Source organism: Pimephales promelas, chromosome 14 (assembly GCF_988280905.1).
Source record: "Pimephales promelas chromosome 14, fPimPro1.hap1.1, whole genome shotgun sequence".
Classification (NCBI taxonomy): domain Eukaryota; kingdom Metazoa; phylum Chordata; class Actinopteri; order Cypriniformes; family Leuciscidae; genus Pimephales; species Pimephales promelas.
The window spans coordinates 21,249,416-21,275,151 of NC_142782.1; the positions used below are offsets into that span (position 1 = coordinate 21,249,416).

A 25,736-nucleotide genomic window follows, 5' to 3' on the forward strand; every position below is an offset into this window, starting at 1 on the left:
CCCTACGAAATTAACAGGCTGCTTTTGCTATGACCTCTAATGCCCTGTTTTATGATTGGCTAATCTTTGTGCATATGAAATTAGGTAGTTACTTTGCAACGCCCACACCACATTGGGACAAATTTACAAAACAATCCACACTGAGTTGGTTCGGGACCTATACATTTGTAATGTTGAGTTTCATCAAAATGATGCAGAGGTATAGGTGCTACACCCAGCCAGGAACAGCACAACCTTTTGCCTGATTTTTTTTTTTTTTCCCATTCCATGATATGACCCCTATATTCACTGGAAGTGACTGTGTCTTTACTGTTATGTACTAACCTAAGTGGTCTTTCTCCATGTTCCCTGTGATGTGTGTGTGTAGCATCTATAGTAGCTCAGAAGTGGTGGTGTCAGATGCAGCCATGTGTGGATGGTGAGGAGTGTAAAGTCCTGCCCGACCTCACAGGCTGGAGCTGCAGCACAGGCAACAAGGTGAAGACCACCAAGGTTAGTATACACACACACACACACACACACACTGTAGCCTACATGATACACTTCAAAACATGGACTGTCCTTTTGTCCTGAGGATGCAGTGACTTTGAAAGCTGTCAGGGTCATTTAAACTCCCATTTCTGAATGAATAAACAGAAAACACACAAGAGATTAATTTTATTAGATAAAATCTTTGACATTACAGCTTATTGCTGATCTTATACTGCAACACTCCAGCATAAAATACATATCACACACAAATATTAGAATCAGAAGCACATGCCCCCCAGGTTTTTGAGCCAAATGGATTTGAATGCAGCTTCCAGAAGACAAAAAATATATATTTTTACATTTGATAATTAAGACTTTGAAACGTACAATCACACAGGTGTGATTAGAATGTTCAATCCACACAAATTGCATTCGCCCTTTGGCTGGCGCTGAGCCAGCTCATCATATATCACAACTGTACAGTGTTTTAACCATATAATTTTTATTTTATGTTTCTGTCTGACATTTAAATACACATAAATACTTGCAAAAAACATTCATAGTTTGGAAAGAAGACAGTACACTGATGTCTATGGATGAGCCATTAATCCTTTCAAATAGTCTAATTTGACAGTGTGTTTTATTGATATTTAATGATACTTATCGGCCAAACACAACATATTACGCTAGGTAATGGAGGACGTTAGGTTTGCAGGACTTCAAAGAACAGCCTCTGGCTCACAAAAAGCTCTTTAAAATGCAAATGTTTGCCTTTAATTGCCTTTAAAATTTATTTCTATAAGCTACTGAATACGGATGCAGGACTTATAGTCCTAATATTCCTAATAATTTGAAATAGCGCCAGTAAATGCGTTAATAACGTATTATTACTCCCTCCAAGTGCCCCCTTTTAAAATAGCAAGTGCATGACGACCCTGATTAGAACTCATAATCTATGTATTTTTTTGTTACAGTGTTTTTGCATTGATTGCCCTCTGTGAAAAATTTGAGCAATCCTGCCTTAAAATGTGGCTAAAAGAAGGTGTTTCTCAGTATTTAAGAATATTGTCTAGGTAGGCAACTCACTAGATTTTGGAACAAAGCCTCTGTCTTTCTATCTCTCGGTGACCTAATTCTTCTTGTTGTGAACACGCTCTGTACCATACCTTAGGAGTTCATGTGGAGAGAGCCTGAAGTTTGTTGGAACTGACATCAAACACAGTAGAGCCTGATTTAGGGGAAAAAAAGAAGAACAAAACAGAGAAAGAGAGACAACCCTTTTTTTTACCCTGCCAATAAAGCTTCTTGAATCTTGACAAAGAGAGACAGAGACAAAGAAAGAGAGAGACAAGCCAAGCAACAAACACACAAACACTTATGTTATGAGTGACAGATGTGAGGTGACTGACTCAGACTCTTCTCAACAGAAAAAGTCAAAGGCAGAACAAAGCACTAAATAAAATGAAGTGACCAGAAGACATGATGTCAAGATTTATTGTGATCTTTATAGTCACTGGAGAGCAGGGTAAAACGAACTCTTGCCAAGCGGAAAATTTGAGGAAAAAATGTTTTAAATCGTTTTTACCCTAGGAATACATATATATACAGTATAGTATGGCCAGAAATTATGGTACTCATTACATCTATTTATGGTAGATAGTTTTTTCTTCTTTTTTTTTTTCACTTTTTATACGTTTTTTTATACATTGCCTTAAAAAGGAGAGGCATGGTGATTTCATTTTTTTCATGGCAAACAGAATTGAAGGAGTGAGTCTGGTTTGATCAATGACTGATAAGCTATTGTGTGCCACCATACCTCTAATAACACACACACAGACAAGTGATCCATATTTCATCACAGTGAATTCATGTGAGCCTACATGTATGTGATGAACTGTACTTGAATGTGTGTGATGTTTCTTTAGATGAAGTGAAATCTTTACTTTCTAAATGAAAATAGCTACAAAATGAACAGAAGTGTATGTGTGTATGTGTGCTCTACATGTGTATGTGCTCTCTCTCTCTCTCTCTCTCTCTCTCTCTCTCTCTCTCTCTCTCTCTCTCTCTCAAACACACACACACACACATTCTGCCTCTTTTTCTGTGGGTAGATTTTGGTCCTACAATGTAGACTGTTAGTAGTTCTTGAAAACAATAATCTGTGCAAAAATAAATTAATAAAAATAAGATAAATCATAAAGACGTTTGTCTCTTTTGCACAAGCAAGCACCTACAGTATGTTTTGACAAACACCCAAAGCTGAAAACCACCAAATTCATCAATTCACCAATTCATATATAGAACACATATATTGTCATTTTTTTTTTATTGAAAAAAAAAAGAACCCAAACAAATTTTTGTACTTCAAAAATCATTTTATAAAGATTTGAGGGCATTCCCAGAGGGCTTATCAGGTCTTTTAAAAGTAGTTACATAAATCCACACAAATACATTAATTCTCATTACAGATGCATCTGTACCTTCAACCTTCAGCACTTTAACTCTCTCCGAAATGCTTTAATATGAACTCAGTTCTCTATATTTGTATACTCAGCATTGGACCACCTGCTGGTCAAAACTTTTAACCATGATTAATAAGTGAACTTATGCACACCTGTTACGTAAAGCTAAAAGAAAGAATCAAGGGATAGAAGTGCAGGTCTGTGAAAATATAAGAGAGGATAAAATAACTAAGAGTTGCTTTGATCAATTATGGATGTTTAAAATGATTGATCAGCATGGTAACTGTTCGTTCTAAGCCAGCACACTTCTCGCAACATAAAACTTGCCAAATCTGAAAGAGACACTGGGACAGAAAGAGGAAGAGTGAGAGGGTGGATCAAGTATCGGGCATTGTGCCATGGCACTCTCCTCAGTCGTCCCTCTGTGCCAACTTGAAAGGCAAGGTGCCAGGCTCTAAATGAATGAGTTTGCTGGGGCGCCAACTGTTTCACCCACTGCTCCAGTGGACCATGCCCATCAGTAGCCAGGACAACAAGTCAGCGCAGATAAATGTCAAGTATTAATGAAATCTGTACTAACAGAGATGGAGAATCAGATGACTTCCTCCTCTGTACAAAATAGGGCATTATAGTTCATAAGGATTTATATTTTGGGGTTATTGGAGTAAGGGGTGCTGGTAAACAAAGGTGCAGGTGTGTCTAATGGGCAAACCTAAATTCTTTCTCGTTCTCTATTTCAGGTGACCCGATAGTTCTATGCTCCATGGAACCATCGGACCCAACTTTCTGGGACAAAAGTGCTGAAAGTGAAGACTAACTATAGACATCATTGAGCTTCAGCTAACAGGAACACTCAGTATTAGTCATACGAAGATTATTTGAAATCAAAACGTTTGAGGAACAGACTGATCTCCAGAAATATATCCACCATAAACATTAGGACTATCCTAAAAAGTTCAAAAAGTTTCCTCCTCAATGGACCCCCTGGCCTTCCGGACGCTTGATCATCTGGGTGTGGATCTATAGCTGCTGGAATGTATTGGCTGGGGGGTCTCGATGTACGTATGCAGTTGTTTCTTTTTTTGTTTGTTTTTGTTTTATACAAAAGATGTTTGGATCATCTACACCAGTGCAACCCAATGGAGTTTAAGCTCTTCAGCAACATACTCTCCTTCCTTGCCCTTCAGTTCTTCCCAAAATTCCATGGTCATTCCTGCGCTACCTAGTCAGAAGATCCAATCATTCCTTGTGGAATCTTTGAAACAGCATTTAAACATGTAAAATCGACCTTGGCCTCTAATGGACTTCTGTATATTGTTTGTTTCTAAATTAAAGCTTTTCAGCCCCACAGTCTGAAATAACAGAATAGATGTACCAGTATATTCTAGAACATGTAAAAGTGGAATAAAACAAGCAGAATAAAGTTTATTAAGGTTATAAGGTTATCACTTTTATTATCAATGTTTTTATCCAGCCTCGTAACTGCTATTGAGTACATGTGTCAGTATTATATTCAATAATTAAAAATGTGGAAAATATTTTTTCTCCATACTCTGATTTCAGAGGCTGCAAGCTTGTGAAACCTAATGGCTTATTGTGCCACAAATAACATGATTTATTTATTCACTTCTCCTCCACTGCTACTGATACACGTGAAAATAACATAATCAGCATTATATATATATATGTATCATGTTTTCTGACCTTTACGTCTGAAGACAAAACCGCAGTCACTCCAAATGCACACCCTCATGTTTCAAAAGGAACTAAAATAATTCTTTGCAGTTTAAACATTATGCTCTCTGTCTTTGCCTTTCTGACACCAAATTGCATTTTGTATTTGTCTAATCGAATGCTTGAATCTGTTCAATGCGCAATGTCGTTTACTGAGAACGTTTTTGCGCATGTTATCAAGAGATTAGAGAAATTAGCCCAAAATAAAATTCATAAATACCAACCACAGTGGCAGCATAGAGAGGCATAAGGATAGATATTTGAAAGTGAAATGATGCATAGGCTGTGTATGGAGATGCATGCTGATATCATAATACATGATATCATGAAACACACACCCACAGGCGCACGTGCACTGAAGCTCACCGCAGCAGAGAGACTGTGATTTTTAAAATTCAACAGGAACATCGTGGAATAATAATAGGCGCAGCTCACTTCTAAAGCATCTGGGATGGCTGGGCTACCTTGAATCAGTAGGAATCTGGTAGAATACAAACAGGTGAACAAAGCTGAATGCATATTGTTAGACGCACTGTCTATCTCTCACTCGCACATACCAGGAAATGACACGTCACTCAGGGATGTAGGTGTTGAGACTTGGTGCCGATTATGCAAATACAACTTGCAGATTTAATGAAGTCTGACGGCAGAGGGAAAAGGCCAGGAGAGATACCATACACACTCTGACAGCACTGACAAAAATAAAATATGAGCTATATGAATAAATAAGAAAGAAAAAAGACAAGGGAGGGGAGGGGATCGTCACACAGTTGTTGCTTGACTGTGTGCGTGCATGAAAGTGAATACATAATACCCAAATACTCGCATGTATAAATGTGCTGAGATATGACTACTGTATTATGGGTGTGCATAGAAAGTTTGCAGGCTAATGATTTAGGTGAAATATATGTTTACCTGCAGCTATTTGCAAAATATTTTACATTAACATTGGTTTCCAATAGTATAGAGGTGTTCCAAGAGTACCTGATTTTTACTGACTCTGGAGGTTACATAGTTACGCCAGTAGCTGGAGACAAGCTGCTGCAGTTAAGAACAAGTCATTGAGTCATTCAACCGAATTGTTCTCGGACAAAACAAGCAAATGTCCTTATCAGTGAGTCTTTGCATCATTCACTAAACCGATGTGTTGTTAGATAATTAGGGCCCAAGTTGAAAATGAAATGCAAGCGTGAAAATGAATTTATGAAAATGAAATTATGGCGTGAAAAGAGAAACAGGAAGTGTCTTATAACTTCTGCATACATTAACTGATCTTGATGAAACTTCAGCAGTGTGTTCGTTGTAAGATGCCGATCACATGGATGTGACTATTGTGAGTCAAAGTTATAGGGCCACCAACTGGCAGCAGGAAGTGTGTCACTTTCAAAATGCTTTGAAATCACCCTCTTATTTTTACCCAATTTGCTTCAAACTTATGTGTTTAAACTATAATGTAAACACACACCAGATGTAGACCTGTGAAAAGATTATTGATATCTTGAATACTGTTGCCATGGCAATGCATCAAACTTTAATATTCTTTTTGGATGCTTTTGAGACTCGTAGCATGCTTGAAATTGCATGAAACTCGTCAGACACATCACATTTATTAGCCAGTAGACATGTGCAAAGTTTCAGAAATGGGCTTGGTGCTCAGTAGCACCACCTTTTGACAAAAGTGGGGCTGTTCGTTTTATCTACAGTGACAAATATACACTTCTGTATATTGTACTACTCAGATTAGACAACTTTCTAATTTACAGTCATTAGCTCCGACCAACAGAAAGCCAGATATTTTGGTTTGAATGTGTTGATTTTGTTCAATTACCGAACATAAACTCTTAATTTAATAAGAGTTAATTCTTAATAATAAAAATAAATTGCTGGTAGAAAACAAAACTGCAAAACTTCGCAGGAACCTTCAGTACTTTGTGGTAGTCCAGAGCGTACTCCCCTGTGAGTCACGCAGCTATATATATGTATCAGTTTTGACTTCGTTTGAAACAATTTTCATGGAACTTGAAATACTGTGTAAAACGCTGTGTAATATTAACCTATTGTTTATTGGACTGTTATACTGTAAGCAATGAACACATTTAAAGTTATTTGGTTGTTCTGAATTCAGCAGGGCTTTGATTATCTAAAGCCAAATCACATGGTGATTCTTGCATTCTTGCTTTTTGAGATAGCTAAATGCTATTCATGTTATAAATTAATTGTATTAATATAAAGGTTTTACTTTTAAAATGCAAATATTATTGAATAAATCAGCATATAATTACAAGTGCATGATAATCAAAAACATCTGTAGATTATAAATGAGCAATATCACCATCACACACACATAGCTACAAAAAGAGGCAGATGACTGCATACTAATCATGCTTTTTCTGGCTGTATCATGTAAGTGTGTCTCCCACTATTCTGAAGTTTAACATCAATGCCCTACATAACTGTTCGCTGATAAAAACGCATCCTTCCTCATTATTTTCATATCAGCCAGGCAGATGAACAATAATGGAGGAAAGATTAGATAGAGATTGAAAATGTTGTCTTTTGCACCAAAACACTGGTTGGGGCTTTAATGCTGTTCGACTAAATTGTGATGCATTAATATCAATTTCCCAGCACACAAGTACACACACACACACCAAATTATATGTATGTATGTGTGTGAAGGAGGGAGGGAGGGAGGAAGAGAGAGATTTTGTCACATACAGTATCCTGAAGCCTTAAGCAATGTTTGAAAGGACATTGATTTTTCAAGAGTATAGCGGAAATGGAAGGTTTCAGCCCAAAATCGGAAAGTGACGATAAATGTTTGTGACCTGCAGTTGGCTCTTAACATTCTCACAGAAGAGTCTTCCCTCCAGAGACCCGAGAGGGTTGTGGTGTTCAGAGCAACAGAGACAAGACAATAGGTGAATTGGGTGTATGCCACTGACAACAAGGATAAAAGAAACATCAAGTAATCCTGAGGAGAAATCTTTCTGTCTGCTTGTGGGTACAAGACCCTGTAGCATAATAATCTGAGAGGACACCAATATCTTTTTGAGAAGAGAAATGCTGCAAAGCTAAATCTAGGAGATCTTAATAATTCAACTGGCATCATGGTAACATTTATCTGACCCCTCTGTCATTCTGTTCCATATTCCACAAGACACAAACATCCCCATCAAACTAACATGTTTGTGAACATTAATTATTCATTAATAGTAGTACTAAATCTTGTACTGAGGTGGGCTGAAAGAATGTTGTTCGTTTTTTTTTTTTTTTTCCTTTGGGGTCATACTCTGGTGAAAACAATATTGTGCCTTATGTTGGCTACATTGTGGGGACCGAATGGCTCCACAAGGATAGAAAACCCGAAATAACCTACATTACGAGGGCTATACAACAATCCTCACAACGAAATTGTTGTAACAAACATACTAAATAATGTCCTAATGCAGAAAGGTTATGTGAGGGTTACATTTAAGATGAAGGGATAGAAAATATAAATAGCTCAGCATTGGAAATCAATGGAAAGTCGCATTATATAAAAAAAAACAACATTTGTTAACATTTGTTAATCGTGAACTAACAATGTGCAACAACATTTTCAAAGTATTTATCAATCAGGTTAATGTTAATTTAGTGTTCATTGTAAATTCATGTTTGTTCAGAATACATAATAAATAATGTTAATTTATACATTTTGATGTTCAAATGTATTAGTATACTGTATGTTGCACATATGGTACATTTGAATAAATAGTGAGACCATTTTTTACTTACATTTCTGCTGCACTGCAGGACTGTTTTGGCCCTTGGCCAAAATATCTTTGAAATAATTGCTAAATATGTTGTAAACAGCATGGCACAGAGAATATATTTTTTTTTCAAATTGAGCATATGTTTATTTTAAAGATAAAGACACTATCAAACCAAAAGATATTACAAAATACATTTCCAATCTTAAAATACATAAAAAATGCATAAGAAAAAATACTTTTAAAATTGAATTACTGTGTAATGTCTCTCTAAATCTCTCTAAATAAATATCAATAATATTTGATTATATTTTGTTATTCACAATACGTGCTATTTCCTCTTATTTTATGCTCACATTATTATTTACAATTTTTCATCAATTTAATACTTTTAACCCGTTTAATCCCATTTATTTTTTTCTTTTTGAGTACATGCATTGTACTCCTTTGACCTCTTGGGGAGATGGTCTTTCTAGCATACTGATAACTATACTGAACAAAATTAAACGCAACACTTTTGTTTTTGCTCCCATTTTTCATGAGCTGAACTCAAAGATCTAAGACTTTCTATGCACACAAAAGGCATTTCTCTCAAATAAAAATCTGTTTTTTTTTTTAGACTGATCTGAATCTGTCAAAATCTGTCTAAATCTGTGTAAGTGAGCACTTCTCCTTTGCCGAGATAATCCATCCACCTTACAGGTGTGGCATACATTCAGTGTCAGCATAACAGCTAATACTTGTGTTTTTAATTGAAGCACTGTGTTAGTAACGATTGTGACCGTTAACAAATTTACACTCCGTACGAGCGAAATATATATGCAGGAGTATAATTCTCAAAATATATCAGTAGTAGACCCTTTAAAGAATATATGTACAAAATATAATAGTTCTGTTAATTAAGATGTTTTACATACTACATTTTGTAGTAGTGTGAGGAAGACATCTTCTTCTACCGTAGATGTGCAAGCAGGAAGTAAACTGAAAGTGATCTGGTCATGTGATCATTCACACTAGTCACAATATATATATATATATATATATATATATATATATATATATATATATATATATATATTGTGAGGGTAATCCATGCTGAGAATGTTGTTGATTCAGTGACAGACATAAAATATTAACAGCACAAGAGGCTTAAAATGGCAAGTCTAAAATAAACAGCCTCTATCTGAGTCACATCTACGGGTTTATAGGCCAGACTGCTGCTGGCACACATGAAGCTTCCCTTCACTCATCTTTAAGTACCTGAGTCTGTACTCAGATACCTTGACGTTTGCCGAATATGTGGCACTGGCATGCAGAAAATAGTTCAGTATGTGAGGGTTTGTAGTTTCTGATACTCTAATCTGGTCCTGTAGGACTCCCGAGCTAATACGACTTCAGTGGTCACATTCCTTCAGATTCTGCCAACAATCTCCTCTGCTGTGATCAAGAGCTGGAGTTTAATCCTGTCGTCTAATCGCCTAATTAATACTGCGGTTTACGCTGAACTTTATGCTATGGTGTTATGTTGCACTTTTAAGTTTTTATGATGCATTAAATTGAGTTCAGTGGTGCATCTTGGTCTGCAGTTGATGTAGTTTAGTGCTGTCTTGTGCTTTAGTTTATTCATGCAGTCCATTGCTCTAGTCTAACCATGCAGTGTAATATTATAGAATAATCTCATTTGCCCAGTGCTAACACATTTACACACCCTATTTAAATTTGTTGTGATTATCATATACCAGGACACTAGTGCTATTTAGCATCACACAGTCAAGAGTGTGTGTGTGAGTGAACAGATGGCCCCGTCACAGAGCCATTAGCACTGAAGAGGATGAGTACAGAGCAAAACCAGATGAACAGACTGACTGAAAGAGAGAGAAAATGGGAAAAACAATGAGAAGATAAGGGAGATACAAACGATTTAACTTCGCAACTGTAAATGTGGTCCAGAGTAAGACATTAGTGTGTTGCCAAAGTTTTCTGCATTCATCTTTTTACTTGCCCAAAAGCTTATGTTTATGGCAACCGCCGTCTGTGGACCCCCAGGGGTATCTGTGTAAAATTTCAGAGGATAAAAAAAGATGTAAATCATTTTTTTAATTAAATAAAAAAAAAAAAGAAAATTCTGTCATCGTTTACTCATTTTCTGTCATCGTTTAAAAACTTTTCTTTTTTTTTTTCTCCGGTTTGGCCTGTTTTAAGTCAATGAAAAAGTAGCTTTTGGAAAACGCTCTCCAAAGTGGATACATTTGAAAATGACGTTTTCGCATTGTATGTAGACTGTGAAGCCGGAGGTATTTGAAAATGATGACGTAAGTTTAGTCATGTGATTCATGTTGTACCAATAGATATTCATATATCGGTATTGTGCCTTTTACGCTGTTGCTAAAATATGTTACTTTGCACACTCTTCATATCACAGTCCTGCAATTACTAGCATTTGCTGTCCCGCGGCAATACAGGAGAGCAGTTGCGTTTTAGACCAAACATGTGGCGATTGAGTGTGACCTGGACGCATCGGTGATGGTGAGATATTTTGCTAAATAAAATTATCCTGTTTGAAGAATTGCGCGATAACTTTATTTATTTTTCCAACAGTATAATTTGAACAAGTTTAATAGTTTTTTTTTTTTTCCATTTTTTAGTGTATAAAGAGATTGTGTGAAAATTTCGACTAAACCGCTCAATTCATATGGATTAGTTCTCTTTCTCTAGATCTGTTTATGATAAAAAAAGTATAAACGGAACATTCTCATACATGTACAATATGTAATGTATATGATAATTCCACGTACAGATCATCCTGACATACGTCACTCGCGGCAGAAGGATCTTGACAAATAACACACTCTCATCCCAAGACGTCATATAACTGATCGTCATATAACTCTTTTGACCCAGCCCATTCTCACCCCCAAGGCGTCACTTAACTGACGCCTTGGGAAGCATTTGGACATGCTTCAATATCTGACGCTTTAGGCGCCCTTTAGCGTCAGTTAGATGACGCCCTAGGATCGCGTGTACCCTACCCCCACCCCACACCTAAACCTAACCGCGTCCTCTAACTGACGCTTTCCTTTAGCGTCAGTTAGATGACGCCGTAGGATCGCGTCCTGTAAGTGACGCTAAAAGGCGCCTAAAACGTCAAATATTGAAGCATGGTCAAAGGTGACGCCTTGGGGTGAGAATGCGTTGTTTGACCATACGTCAACATCCGCCGTTTTATGGTACCCTTTAACGTCAGTTAAACTGACGATCCTGGGATGTCATACAACTGACGTTTTACCTTTAACGACAGTTAGGTGACGGGGTAGGTTTAGGGGTAGGTTTAGGTCTGGGGTAGGGTTAGGATTCGATAACGTCATCTAACCGATTTTAAAGGGTAACCTAAAACGGAGGATGTTGACGTATGGTTAAAAGACATCCCAAGACGTCAGTTGTATGACGTCTTGGGATGAGACTGCGCTGTGACAAATGGCCTTTCTGAGTGTACAAGTGAACTGTGTGTTGTGCAGAATTAAGCAGTGCTTAAACCACAGCCAATCGGTTCAAATTTAGAACTGCACTGACAAAGGCGATCCAAACATAGTGGGATTTGAGGTGAGAAACCAAGGGGAGATTTTTATTTGAAATGAAATAACACAAATGTCCACGGGACATAAAGGTCATGCTGTGCAGGGGGGAGTAGGTCCAGAGGTACGTGACCTGGAGGTCATTGTTTCTTCAGGGGTCTAGCTATGTCACACCTTCCCTGGATCTTGAGGACACCTTGTTTATCAGCCCATTCTCACCCCCAAGGCGTCACTTAACTGACGCCTTGGGAAGCATTTGGACATGCTTCAATATCTGACGCTTTAGGCGCCCTTTAGCGTCAGTTAGATGACGCCCTAGGATCGCGTGTACCCTACCCCCACCCCACACCTAAACCTAACCGCGTCCTCTAACTGACGCTTTCCTTTAGCGTCAGTTAGATGACGCCGTAGGATCGCGTCATGTAAGTGACGCTAAAGGGCGCCTAAAACGTCAAATATTGAAGCATGGTCAAAGGTGACGCCTTGGGGTGAGAATGCGTTGTGTTTATACACGTGGGAGACCCGTGTCCTCTTAGAGAGACGTGCGGGAGCCTTTATGCCATAAAGTTTATGGCAGTGGTGATGAGGCACTATTGAGTTCAGGTGCGCCTCATCACATACGGGCAGAAGTACGCAGAAACAGTCCCCCTCTTAGCCACCTGCTCCTGTGAATCTGCCGAGACCATCATGATGTGAGGGGAGGCAGACCCTTGGTTGTATTTATGGTTTTATGATGCTATTATTATCATTTGTTTTTTTGTCTTGGATGAAGAGTACAGAAACCAAACGTATGTTTAGACATCTGCGCAACTTATTGTCCATTAACAAAAACCTTCAGTTTAGATGCATTGCTTGAATTACCTCAAAGTCCTCTCTTCCCTCTTCCTGTGTGTGCCAGCCCAATATGAATTGTGAGAGCTTGTGACCTGTATTTGGGTGAGAAGAGGGGAAAAAATTGTCCCATGGTGCCGGTGCTTAATTAGTAAGCCAGAACAGGGAGGAAAAAAGAAAAAGAAAAACATGAGAACAGAGGATGGGGACAGCAAGACAAATGGCTAGAGAACAGAATGATAAAATGGCAGCAATTATATCAGTTCACTGACTGTATGGATCCTCAGAACACATTTATACTCAAGTTTGGGATTTTTGTAACGTATGCACTCTGAGAACACAAGAAAAGGGGAATATTTCAGAGCTGGCCGTGACAGTAACAGCACACCAAGTGACTACCATCAGAGAGAGAGAGAGATAAGGCTAAACTTACTGGAACTCATTCATTTTCAATGAGAATCGGCGATTTGTGGCGACACAAGAGACTGAGATCATGGGCGATGGGATGTGGGTAAGTCCAGCTACAGTATTCAACAAATTTGAGAAGTAGGATTCCTGTCATACAGTATGTTTTCAATTCATGTGTCTTACTAAAGATTTAAACCTAACAATATGACCTAATGATAATAATATTTAACCCAATTATATAAAATATTAGTTATATAATCGTAATCATATTTCACAGTAGTACTGTTTTTACTGTGTATTCACTGTAAATCAATGTATTCACCCTAAATGTTGAATGTAGTGTAGGCTAATTCTTTTAAAAAAAGTTGTTCATGTTGAGGGTTGTGTCACTATGAATGATTTCACTGTTCTCTATGATTTATCTTTACCCACATACCACGATTTTATTTTTTTTAAAATGACGTGTTAAAAACCATGTCAGAAATACTTCTTGATAATCATTCATCTTGTTCATGATGCACTGCTGTAATTTATAAACAAACACTTTCCCATGCAGAAGGCCAATTTTTACGGTAGCAGCCCGAAAACTGTTTAATTGTCAAAAAAAAATGGCATCTTATTTTTACCAGCATTTTGAGACCATATTTTTAAAATCTATTGTCAGCAGTCAACTAATCCAGCAGTTCAAGCAACTACTAGTGACAAACAGTATAGGGACCTGACAACTTACAGCAATTAAACTGTGCTCAGTGTGAAAAGGGAATAAAGTCTGTATTCAGTATATATTTATTAAGATTATTTTTTAAGGACACCTACTGTGAGGTAAACTAGGCAGAGCAGTTCAAGCGTGGTTTAAAAGACCAATTTTTCCTTCACTCTGAACCAAAACACCCCACCAAGCACAAGAGACACTCCAGTGAGAAGATACCGCAGCACAGTAATTTCATTTCTTTTTTTTTATCAGCAGTATAAAATGATGCAGCCTCTAATGGCTTATGGCCCATCAAATTAATGTCTGTCATAAAGCTGCATTCACTGAAGGATTTGGGCTAAAACTGACAGTAACAGCTGCAGTAATTGTACCGCGAGTGAACATTGCCCTTCACTCTCCTTAATAAAACCGAAAATTGCTCATTTTTGAAACATCTATTTAAGCATGATTCAGTGAATAGAAACTGGCAGAGAATTAGTTCTACAATAATTTACTTTGGCAAAAGCATAATAATATCCATGTTGAATTGTTTTTAAGGACAACTTTAATAGGGCTAAATCATGTCTCTAAAGGTATACGAATTTGGAATAAGCCTTTTCTCCTCTTTCTTATTGTTTTAATAATGTTTTCTAGCTATGAACTAATTTATTAGCTTGCTTAGAAACATATCAAATTGATCTGTTTTAAGGTTAAGAATAACCTATGTAATCTCCTCAGCTAAATACATTTTTACCTTAAAGGGATAGTTCACCCAAAAATGAAAATAAAGTCATTAAATAGTCATTCGACTATGTCTTTTCTTCCTTGTAGGCCTGAGACGAGAGTTCAAGAGATTTCCATGACGCATGTGCGAGAACCGCGTTCCTATTCCACTACGTCTTGTTCAGTTCTTGCGCACTACAAGGAAGAAAAGAAATAGTCGAATAAAGTCATTATTTTTGTTTATGTTTTCGCACAGAAAGTATTCTCGTCACTTGATAAACTTATAGTTGAGCCACTGTAGTCACATGGAATATTTAAACATTTCCTTCAATGACTTTCTGGGCCGTCAAGTTTAATCCCTTAGGCAGCCTATGTAGCAGTGATCCACCTCTCAAATTTAATCAAAAAATATCTTCATTTGTGTTCCAAAGATGAACGAAGTTCTTACGGGGTTGGTACAGCATTGGGGATAGTAATTAATGGCTTAATTTTCATTTTTGGGTGAACTAACCCTTTAAAACCACACAAACAATTGGTTTTAATACATTAACACTTTCTGACAAGTTCACCTAATATCACCAAAAAAACATTTCTCCAATTTTTAGATAAAATAATAATGAACGTGTCCCAGAAGCACTTAGAATCCTTACTTTTGTGGTTTTATAAGGCTTGGTTGATTTACAGCACAACCAACGGATTGCAACAGGAATGATTGTTTTTATACAGGTGTCCAAAACATTGCTCTCTGAATGCAACAGGTAAAAAACAGGTATTCCATTGGTTGATCCAATGTTGCTAAGGGCTGGTCAGGAATGGTATTTTTTTCCACAGTATCATCATTGAGCATCAGTGTTATACTTTTCAGGGGAAGTCAGCCCACAAACTAGTAACCTACTTATAGTTGTCTCTGTATATTATGCTGGAATAAAAGAAAGTATTTTAACATGCCAAAAAATTTAAAGCAAATCTAAATCTTTAATGCTTAATTTTGATTACTATGCAGCAAAGAAACACATATTCCAGATGGTCTCCAGTTCATTAAAAGGCCTAAATCTTCTGTGACAGCCGTGGAAAATAACTCGGGCGCTGAGTTTCACTTGACGTTTTGAAAGATTAGATTAATTTATAGGTGCCTCCCCCCAGCATTAATCTACACTTCTATCAGACTCTATCTCTCCTTGTGCTCCTTGTGTGTTTGACGGAAGGTGAAACTATCAGTCAGCGTCCGTGCCGATCAATCGCTTCGATCGAACAGCTGCAGTCGGGCCTATTCATCACCTCAACCTTGTTTTTTTCTTCCTTTTCATCCCTCCTTCCCTTCATTGTCCATCTCTCTGCTCCTCTGGGGATAGTTGTGCAGGTGTTTGACCCCTGTTAAACCAAAATAAAAGCTACTTATTATCTCTCTCAGGATGCGAGTAGAATGGTTGTGAAGATGCATGTCAGGAGTTACAGGGAAAATGGCAGACACGTTGGCACAAGTTTCTAATGTTTGTCCTCTATGTGTCCTGAAGGCAACAAAACCTGTTAGGGATGCTGTAACTTGTCATGAGTTTTGCGAGCAGGGCAGGTGTCCTCTTTCAGGGTTGAAGCCATCCATCTCACTTAAGCACGCGCACATGAACACACACAAGTGCACGCACACACACACAGGTTCTGCTGATGGTTGTGGTCAGAGTTGGTGAACTGTGCAGAGATTCATCCAGCATAACCCTGCTGATTTCAGAGCTTTTCTGAATTATTGCAGCCACCCCCTCATGCCTGCATGCTTTGAGCACCAGGCGCTCAGGTAATTTTACAGTTGCTTGCAAATTAAGGCTGAGCAGAATCAAACTGCATCATAATTGCATTAACTAGAACTAGAGATTTATTTGCAAGCCACACTCTGGAGCTTAGTAGACTAGTTTTGCTCGCTGAATCAGCTTTGACATTTAACTCATATCTCTAAAACAATGCTCCACACACACTTCTCCAGCAGTTTGAGAACTAGTCACTTTACATGACATCCTCTTGAGAAACTCCCCAAAAATGCACTTGAAAAATTAATAATTAATGCTATCTTCAACACATATCTGTCCCATGGGAACAATGCTGTGTGATGCATGTTAAATAGAGTTAAGATATATAAATTTAATAACTCTCTTTTGAAAACCTCTATGCTGGCCAAAACTGCATCACTACTTTGATTGAAAATACAATAAAAGCAGTAATATTGTGAAATAGCCTCATTACGATTTAAAATAACTGTTTTGTATTTTAACATATTTTAACATGCAATTTATTCCTGTGATAACAAAGCTGAATTTTCAGCAATCATCAGTCCAGTTTTTAGTGTCACATGATCCAGAAATCATGCTGATTTGGTGAGAAACATTTTTGTTGAAAGTTGAATAGTTGAAAAGTTCAAAAGAAATTAATTATAAATATGAAACCATAACAATAATTACTATTATTTTGCCTGCTTGATCATTAGAGATTTACAGTAAAAAAAAAAAAAAAAATCAACTTTGTGCTGAAAAATGCAAAGGTTCGTGCTGCTTTGAAATTTTAAGGTGTCAACTTGAATTGCGAAGCTGTGCTAAGTGACAACTTGGATATTTGAGTCCAATATAATTTAACTGCAGTCGTTCAACCTGAAGAATGCAGCATTCAGACTTTTTTACATGATATATTGTAGAATTAAAACAATTTATACCCAAATGTCAAAAAAAAATTACTTGAATCAATGAACAGCATTAATAAAGCCCCAGTCTTACAGATCATTGACAAAAAAAAAAAAGTTGTTTTAGGTTTTAGTGATAAGTTCATTTTACATTTGTCATGTTCAAATCAACTCTGTGGATGATGTCATACGTTTCAGGGTGAAAAAGAATTTTAAAAAAAGTCTTTGACAGAAATGCATGCCATGTATGTCTAAACCCTCTCTGTTGTTCATCGGTCATAACCACAATTTCTGGAAGAGCAATAACTATTATTTTATTAGAGCTATTATGGTTAAATCAGTGAGTATTAATCTCAAGGTTGTTTAACTGGAGGGTCAGAGAGTCACAGGTTTTAATAAAAGAAAGGAGAATCGGCTGAATAGGTAACAGCCTTCATAAATACTACAGAAGCAGTGTAGACCTTAGTATTAAATAAATGGTCTACTAACTTCACAGAACTCTCTCTGCTTTATCTCCTCATTTAAATACGAAGCTAAACCCTAAGGGCCCCTCTCTCGCTCACTCTTTAATTTCACTCATCCCTTTTTTTTAATCAATTTGATTTTATCTTGGGAAAGTTATTTTAATATGTCTACATATTATTTCTTTCTCAGCAAGACTGTGTAACATCAATTATTCAATGACTACAGAACTGTAAAATAGGTTAACATTCATTATGCGCTCACTTCATCTAAGAAGATTAAATTTAAACAAAAGCAGGGACAGAAATTTAGACCCCACCCAGAGAGACATGTTCATTTGCGAACGCTAAAACACCTGTTTTCATTGAGACAAGAATGAATGGGGCAGCTCTGGCCAGCTGACTTCATTAGGCGCTATACGTTATTTTCTGGAACACAAGTTCCCTTAGACAGCTAGGTTAGTGTACCTGCTAATTAGTGTGCTAGCAAAGTTGAGCCATGAAAGCTGAGGTTCATGTTGCCATGGTGCGTGTAATATGTAATGTGAGTTTTGCCACTGGAGTCTCAAGCGGACACGCTCGCTCTGCAAGGGTGGACACAGTGGAGAATCACAGGCAAAGGCCAGGCTAATCACAAATGCTGGCACATGAAGAAGAAAGCACCAAGGGAATGGAAAAAGAGATGACTATAACTGGAGGGTTAACACATCAACACTGGAGCACCACTGATTTGCCGGCATCCGATAATTTACAGTGAGCTGTGTCTGGCTGGCTGATATACCGAGTGGAAGCATAATTCTGTCCGATCAGCCTGAAAAGCCATGGCTGACAGCTTATTGCTGTTGACCAATAGGGGATGTACATCACTCTCTTACTTTCGCTTGTTTACCCTACTGTTTGAGTTTCTGTGCGCTCTATTGTTAGCTTTACCAGCTTTACTGTTTACAATCATTCTCATATTCTCAGTCTTCCTGTCATTGTCCATAAATTACTTCTCTAATTAAATCAAAACACTTCCCCCAGTGTTTACATGTCATTTATGCATTTTACACATTTAAAACATGTTTAAGCTTAACTTGGTATTTCCTTAACTTAAAGAACTTTTTATGTCCTATGGGTTGGATTTTCATTAAAGGGCACATATTATGGAAAATTCACTTTTACATGCTGTTTGATAGATGTGTGTTGGCAGTGTGTGAGCAAAACCACCCTAGAATGATAAAAATCCACCCAGTGTTTTTTTTTTACAATCTCAATAAATCATATGCACTGTCTCAGAACGAGCTGTTCTAAGATTCAGCGCTTTGTGACGTAGAATTGAGCAAGGGGTTTGATTGACAGTGTGGTTGTGGCCTAGACCCCGCCCTCTGTGATCTGTACACACCATCCTCCATTGTTTCAACGACAGCCGCTAATTTCTCTTGGAAACATAAGTGTTCTGTCGTGGACTTGTGGGTTAATCATGTTGTTGTGGCTGAAAAGTTAATCCTCAAGTGTGGATCATCGTCTACTGTTTGCGATCCAACGTCACCTCTAGTAAGTGTATTTTATGATTTTTGAGCAAATAGTAATTTCAGTCTGTCAGCCAATTCAACAACAAATGCGTCTGAAGTTGTTGTCGTCGTAGGATGTCTGTGTATATAATTTAAACATTATTTGTATAGTGTGTAACCACACGTTTATAATTAGGGCTGGGTATTGAGACAAATTTCACAATTCGATTCGATTTCGATTCACAAGCTTGCAATTCGATTCGATTTCGATTACGATTCGATTCGATTCAATATCGATTATTTTGGATATCAGTTACAATAAATGACCATTTTTCTCAAGGGAATCAAATCTCTTAAATGCTGTATATGGGAGTCTAGTTGTAGCCTACTAGGCTTCATTAGCCTAATATGAAGGTAATAATGAACTGTTTTGTAGCTATACAAACACTTAAATTACATTTTTATTTATTTTTAGAATAAGAAGATTATATGAAATATAAACATTTAAATGGTGTCTGTCATAAAAAACTTGGCAGATTTATTCAAATATGCATTAAATATTGAAGAACATTAAGATTATAATGCATATGTAATATGGTGTATATATTTAGCAAAATGCTCCTCTCTGGAGTTATTTAATCTAGCTGACTAACGAGTTTATGTGGGTTTTCTGAGGTAAATATGACGATACATGACATTGATTACAAGCTGTTTAACTGACGTCTTTCCACGGTTGAAACGCTGATTGAACGAATCAATGTGACATGATACGGATTTCGATAAGTTGTATTCTATTTTTAACACACTTTCAGATGCTCATTCATGTTTATTTCGCGCTGTGACTGGTATTATTAAGCCGGAAGAGAGATCAGCGCTGCTGCTTCTCTTAAGCTCCGCCAGAGCGATCTCACGCCACAGCGCCAAAACGCTATTTATGTTTTTGAATTTCTAAAGAAAATAGACGTAATTTGAAAATCGAGACTTTGTTTCATAACAATAGTAAAGATTATTGAGATTTTTTGGATGCGCGCAGCCGCGATACAATGTCCCCAGATAGCAAACTGACATTGAATCAACGTGGAAATATGACATCGAAACAACGTTGATCTGACATTGTTTTGCTCATCGAATTAACGTTGAACCAACGTCAGACGCGTCATTCTTTCAAAACTAACGGAAAATCAACTTGAAATCAACGCGTTGTTTCAACGTTATGAAAGCAAACCAATTTTCGATTTTCATTTAGCTTTGAAGAATGCCGCGTCTGACGTTGGTTCAACGTTAATTCGATGAGCAAAATCAACGTTGTTTCAATGTCATGAGAGACGTCGTTTCCACGTTGATTCAATGTCAGTTTGCTGTCTGGGTCCCATTCATTCAAATGAAACAGGACGACTAATCGATTCTTGAGATTTAAGAATCGATATCGGTTCGTAAAAATGAGAATCGATTAATATCTAGAAATCGATATTTAGGGCCAATCCCAATTCTACCCCTTACCCCTTCACTTTCCCCTACCCCTCCGTTTTGCGCGTCCACGTGAAGGGGTAGGGTTGTCCCAATTCTCTTTTGGTTGGAGGGGGAGGGCTAGGGAGAAGGGCCAGATAGCCCTTCAAACGACGATTTTTCGGGAGCACACTTCAAACGAAGGGGTATGAGAAGTGTCACTGCTAACCCAGGCTGGCTGCCCAAGCAACAAAGGAGACCCATAAATTTAAGTATTTGTGGCTTTAATAAGTATTGTAACGACAAACAATGATTTGCTTTATGTTATATTCAATATTGTGTTCATATTTACGGTCAGTTTCTTCACAGAAACGTTTGTTAAAAAAAAAAAAATCGCTAAAATTACTGTAGTTTGCTAACGATAGTCCCGCAACATATTTTCGTCGTCTCCGCTGTTTCCTGCGAACTTCACAAGATGCAAGAAAATAGCTGTAACCCACGCGACTGAGATAACTGCAGCTGTCGACGGCATCTTGGAAGTTGTGATAAACATCGGCGCATCTCCTGTGACGTAGGCGCTAGCGACGACTTATAATGACGTTTAACGGAGGCGTAGTGGTGTCCCATTTCTTAGGGGAATATTTTCACCCCTACGCATTGCCACTCTGTTTCAAGGGTCAAGGGGAAGGCGAAGGGGTAGGGCTAGGGGAAAGTGAAGGGGTAAGGGGTAGAATTGGGATTGGCCCTTATTACCCAGCCCTAGTTTATAAATATATATTTAAAGATATTGTATTAAAAATTTCATATATGTTGTTCTTTAAGTTAGCTATCTTCTCACATTTGCCACAGAAGCACCCGTATGACAAGTAAACATGACGCTACAGGTCCCTTGCATAAATTTAATTTCGCTTGTACGTAGCAAACTTTATCACAGAATGTCTATGTAGTTTCAAAAAATTGCGCCAGCGTTAGTGTTTGTGTGTCTGTGTGTGTGTTGCACATCCATACTTGCAAAAAGACGCGATTACAACTCTATAAGTACATAAATGTATCAAATAACCATACCGAGACATACTGGTGCATTCTCATTTGATGATAAGTTAAAGGCAGTCGATAGATTACTGCACATCAAATAGAACAGGGCAGTGTGAGTACAAATACTTGAAATACTGGAATACTCTCTAGTGAGCAACTGATGGCACTTCAAGAACTGTCTGTGTGCTGTAGCTATCCCCCACCCCCTACCCGTTTTGTCGTGGAGTGTTTAAGCAAAGATAGCCAGTGGGGATGAGTTCCGTAAAGGCACTGACGTCACCTGGGGGAAGCCAGGTTTCCGTGAGGAGAAATAAATCCAGACTGTAAGACAAGATGACATCATTGAGAACAAATGTTTTGTTATTGAGCGATCTGGTGCTACAAAGAGCCATGCTGAGCGTGGTCGCGTTGACATGTGATGGTGTCACATGAGGAATTGGACAGAGGTTTCCTTAGACGCAGCTCAGGGTGGATGTATTTACGCGGCGGGGGCACCAAAATGGGCCGCCATTGTCGGAGCCAACTGGTCGAAGCCATCGATAGCATTCCCACAATCTTCTAACACCCCCAAGCCCTGATCAATCTCCACTCCTTGACGATGGAGGATCCAGGTGAGTCCTCAGCCTTACATATAATCCGCCTCTCCGACCGCATCTTCTTCGGCGCTTACCGCTTGGTACCAGGCAGACAGGGCATATCAGGAAAGGAGGAATTGATGTCAATAGTGGTGGTGGATGTTTGAAAGACTGGGCATTTAGGAGGCGATTAGTTGTACTAAAAAACTGGTTCGGAACTGGTGCTGGTTCAAAGTTGGTTCAACTTGCGAACCTTCTAAGATCGTGTTTGTTTTTCCACTCACTAGAGAGCCCAGTGAACAACATCGTTACATCACTGTGTATGTCGTCACATGTCTTTGCTTTCCCAGGAAACACTTGTGCCATCTTCAAGCATAACAATTACAATAACCTCGACCCCAGACCCTGATGTAAGCATGATATGATAAAAGAACGGTTCTAGTCTGCTTTGGAACCAATTTTCCTGGCCGAGAACCGTTAGTCGAAACACAAAGAACTGGTTCGCGATTAGGCACTGCTCTGAACCGGCTCTCAAAATGATTTGGTGGAAAAGATTTAATACTGTAATATTGAGATTAGTGCTGAATGCCTGTTAAACACACGATCTATTGATAAAATGAGTAACTGATCTTTGAATAATGACATATTGGTGTTTTCTATCCAGCCATACTTATTCAGTCAGTGACACTAAACTCAAATTATTAAGTCATTTTCCAGAAGCATATACGGATATGAACATCCAAGAGTGATGTTTAAACTGCACCAGAGAGACTGCTGCTATATCTACAGTAGGAGAGAAAGTCTCTTTATATGTAGATGAACATGGGCTGCTTGTATCGTGAAGTATTTATTTTATGTTTTGCCTTGTCTTTTAAATTGTGTTTTGCAGTGTTCAGAGTCAAATCTAGGCCCTAGGCAGAGAGCGAGAGAGAGTGAGGGAATATGAATGGAGTGTTTGTTAGTCAGTACGAGCTCTCTCTCCTCAGAGATCAGACATCATTTGTACGTGGTGCAGCAGTTCATTCATCATTAATTAGCAGAGCCATGTGAAACAATGTTTCTCTGTATTACTTACCTGAGCAGATGCAAGTGTGTGTGTGTGTCTGTGTGTATCAATCTAAGCCTAATTTACCCCAACATGTTTTTGTTGTCAGTGTAAGTGTTTAGACAGGCCTCTGTAAGGATTTCGTAGTCCAATTACACATGCTTGGGTAATTTTAAATTTTTACGCAGAAGTAGTATGTTCGCATTCACACATGCACACACACATAAAGCCTTCCTAACAAATATGTTTGTGACTGTTTTGTGGTTGTGGTGAGTTTTTCAGTGCCTGTATCTTGGTCTAAAATTAAAGAGATTGTTCAGTCAAAAAGTTTAATTCAATAGCCAATATAGCCAATTCATTAATATATTTTATGATACATTGATGAAACACACATTTTTTTTTTTTAAATGAGAGTGAGTAAATAAAAACTTGGTTTATTTCAACATACTGCAAGGGCCAAATGTAAATTTGCTTTGGAAAGAACGCTAGCTGTTTGTAAGCCATTACGTAAAGATGCTATATGTAACATTTCTTCTAAAATGTATCCTTTTTTTATTTCCTGTGTAACATTACACAGGATCACATTACAATGATCCACTTGTCGGGTTTTGCTATTACCTTTGAAGGCCAGTATTTCTATTTCTATGTCAAGTCTCCGGGTCTGATTTTCTGCGAAATCCATCGAATGTGACGTGCATTCGCGCTCCCGAGCCTCTCTCCTTTTTATACAGTCTGTGACGGCACTGCAGCTGACGACATGGAGTCTGATAACACCAAAAAATGACCTGCCTCCAGCACAACACAGGCTCCAACACAAAATCCCAACCCAATCTCACGATCAAATCATACGAATTCGACGAATGATTAAAAAGTGTCTAATTCGTAACAATTCATACGACCTCACTCGTACGGATTAGTATGATTTTGCAAAATCGTACATATTTTACGAATTGGCCAATTCGTATGAATTCGTACGAATGACCTACCCCTTACCCCGCCCCTAAACCTACTCATCACGTGGGTTTAGACAAATCGTACGAGTGAGGTCGTACGAATTGTTACGAATTAGACACTTTTTAATCATTCATCGAATTCGTACAAATTGGTCGTGAGATAGCGTAGCAAAATCCACATAAATATAAAAACAAAACAAAACAAAAAATGTACCTATTGAAGCTTGTCAGGCCAAATGTGAATCGACTTAGGACGAAAACACAGATCTACATCGGCAGAGCATTTGACTTATAGGGAGACCTCCACTATTTTTATTGTGATAAATTACCAGTTTTCAGATATGCTGAAATAATGGTAAACTGTAATGAAATAGCAAGGTGAACTACTACATGAGACATGTTCCGGACAGTAATGCTACTTCCAACGATCTCACTGTTACGCTGAAATTGTTCTGTCTAGTTCACTAACCATTTTTAAAAAATCATTTTATACATACAAGCTGATAAAAGTAGCCTATTATTGTAACGTTGCAGTGGGAGTTTACATGAGTTTCCAGCATGTTTTGTGACGCTTTCTCCGGAGTGTTGAAAGTCTCAGTGTGGCCGTGTACCCTGAGGACTCGCTCTTGTGTTGGAGCACGCGCAAGAGCACGAGCGTTCTTGTAAAAGTTGATTGCAATCTGAAACATCACCGACAGAGGCCGCTAAAAAAATACATATAGCACTTTTAATTAAAATCATTGCAAGAACTTTAGTCAGAACTTTTTTTTTCAAACTGTCCCTTCAATTTTTTTTCTCTCGAACTTAGAAACCAATCAAATTTAAATTTAAATTTAATCCAATTTAAATGTTAAGTGTTCAGTAGTCACAAGTTGCTTTGTGAAGCAACTTCATCAATCACTAAAAATAAGTCTGTCTTAAAGGTAAATGTTTTTTAATCAATTCTGGAAGTCAAACCTAACTCCAGTGTACTGTAGAGTGTGTGACTGATCAACACACTTGATGATCTGTGATCTGTCTATAAACAACTGTATTTAGTAAATAAGCTAAAAAAAAATATCTGCTGCTGAATTCAAAGTTTGAAACAGAGTAAATAAATATAAAGCAGCTTTGTGGCAATACATGCTTAGTACTGTGTGTGTCTGTGGGGGAGCAACAGTGTTTGACTGGGACTGTGTGCAGCATTGAGACTGATTAAACTCAGAAATGAGCAGCTGAGTTTGACCTCTCTTCCAAAGCCATTATTTCACACTATAGGGCTTGGTAACCAATCAATAAACACAATGCACCCAGAGAACTTCAACTGCTCCTTCACACACATGCTCAGAGATTGTAGGTTTGCTACTTTATAAACTATTTATGTATTGTAGGAAGGGTGACACAAATGATTAGATTTGATGTTGCTACCCAAACTCTTGAGGA

The 25,736-nt window shown here is 37.9% G+C and overlaps 1 protein-coding gene across 3 annotated transcripts in view; it reads left to right on the top strand.

Moving 5' to 3' along the window:
• The window catches only part of tafa3b (TAFA chemokine like family member 3b), a 140,466-nt gene extending 135,807 nt beyond the window's left edge, over positions 1 to 4,659 (top strand). For 2 of the 3 annotated variants that reach the window (XM_089119577.1, XM_089119576.1), the window contains exons 4-5: positions 368 to 492; positions 3,674 to 4,659. In XM_089119577.1, coding sequence (XP_088975703.1) covers positions 368 to 492; positions 3,674 to 3,685 — 137 coding nt within the window. In that variant the 3' untranslated portion in view covers positions 3,686 to 4,659. The remainder of the gene's footprint in view (positions 1 to 367; positions 493 to 3,673) is intronic. The other variant, XM_039679060.2, reaches the window with a different exon arrangement.
• The last annotated feature ends 21,077 nt before the right edge of the window (positions 4,660 to 25,736 follow it).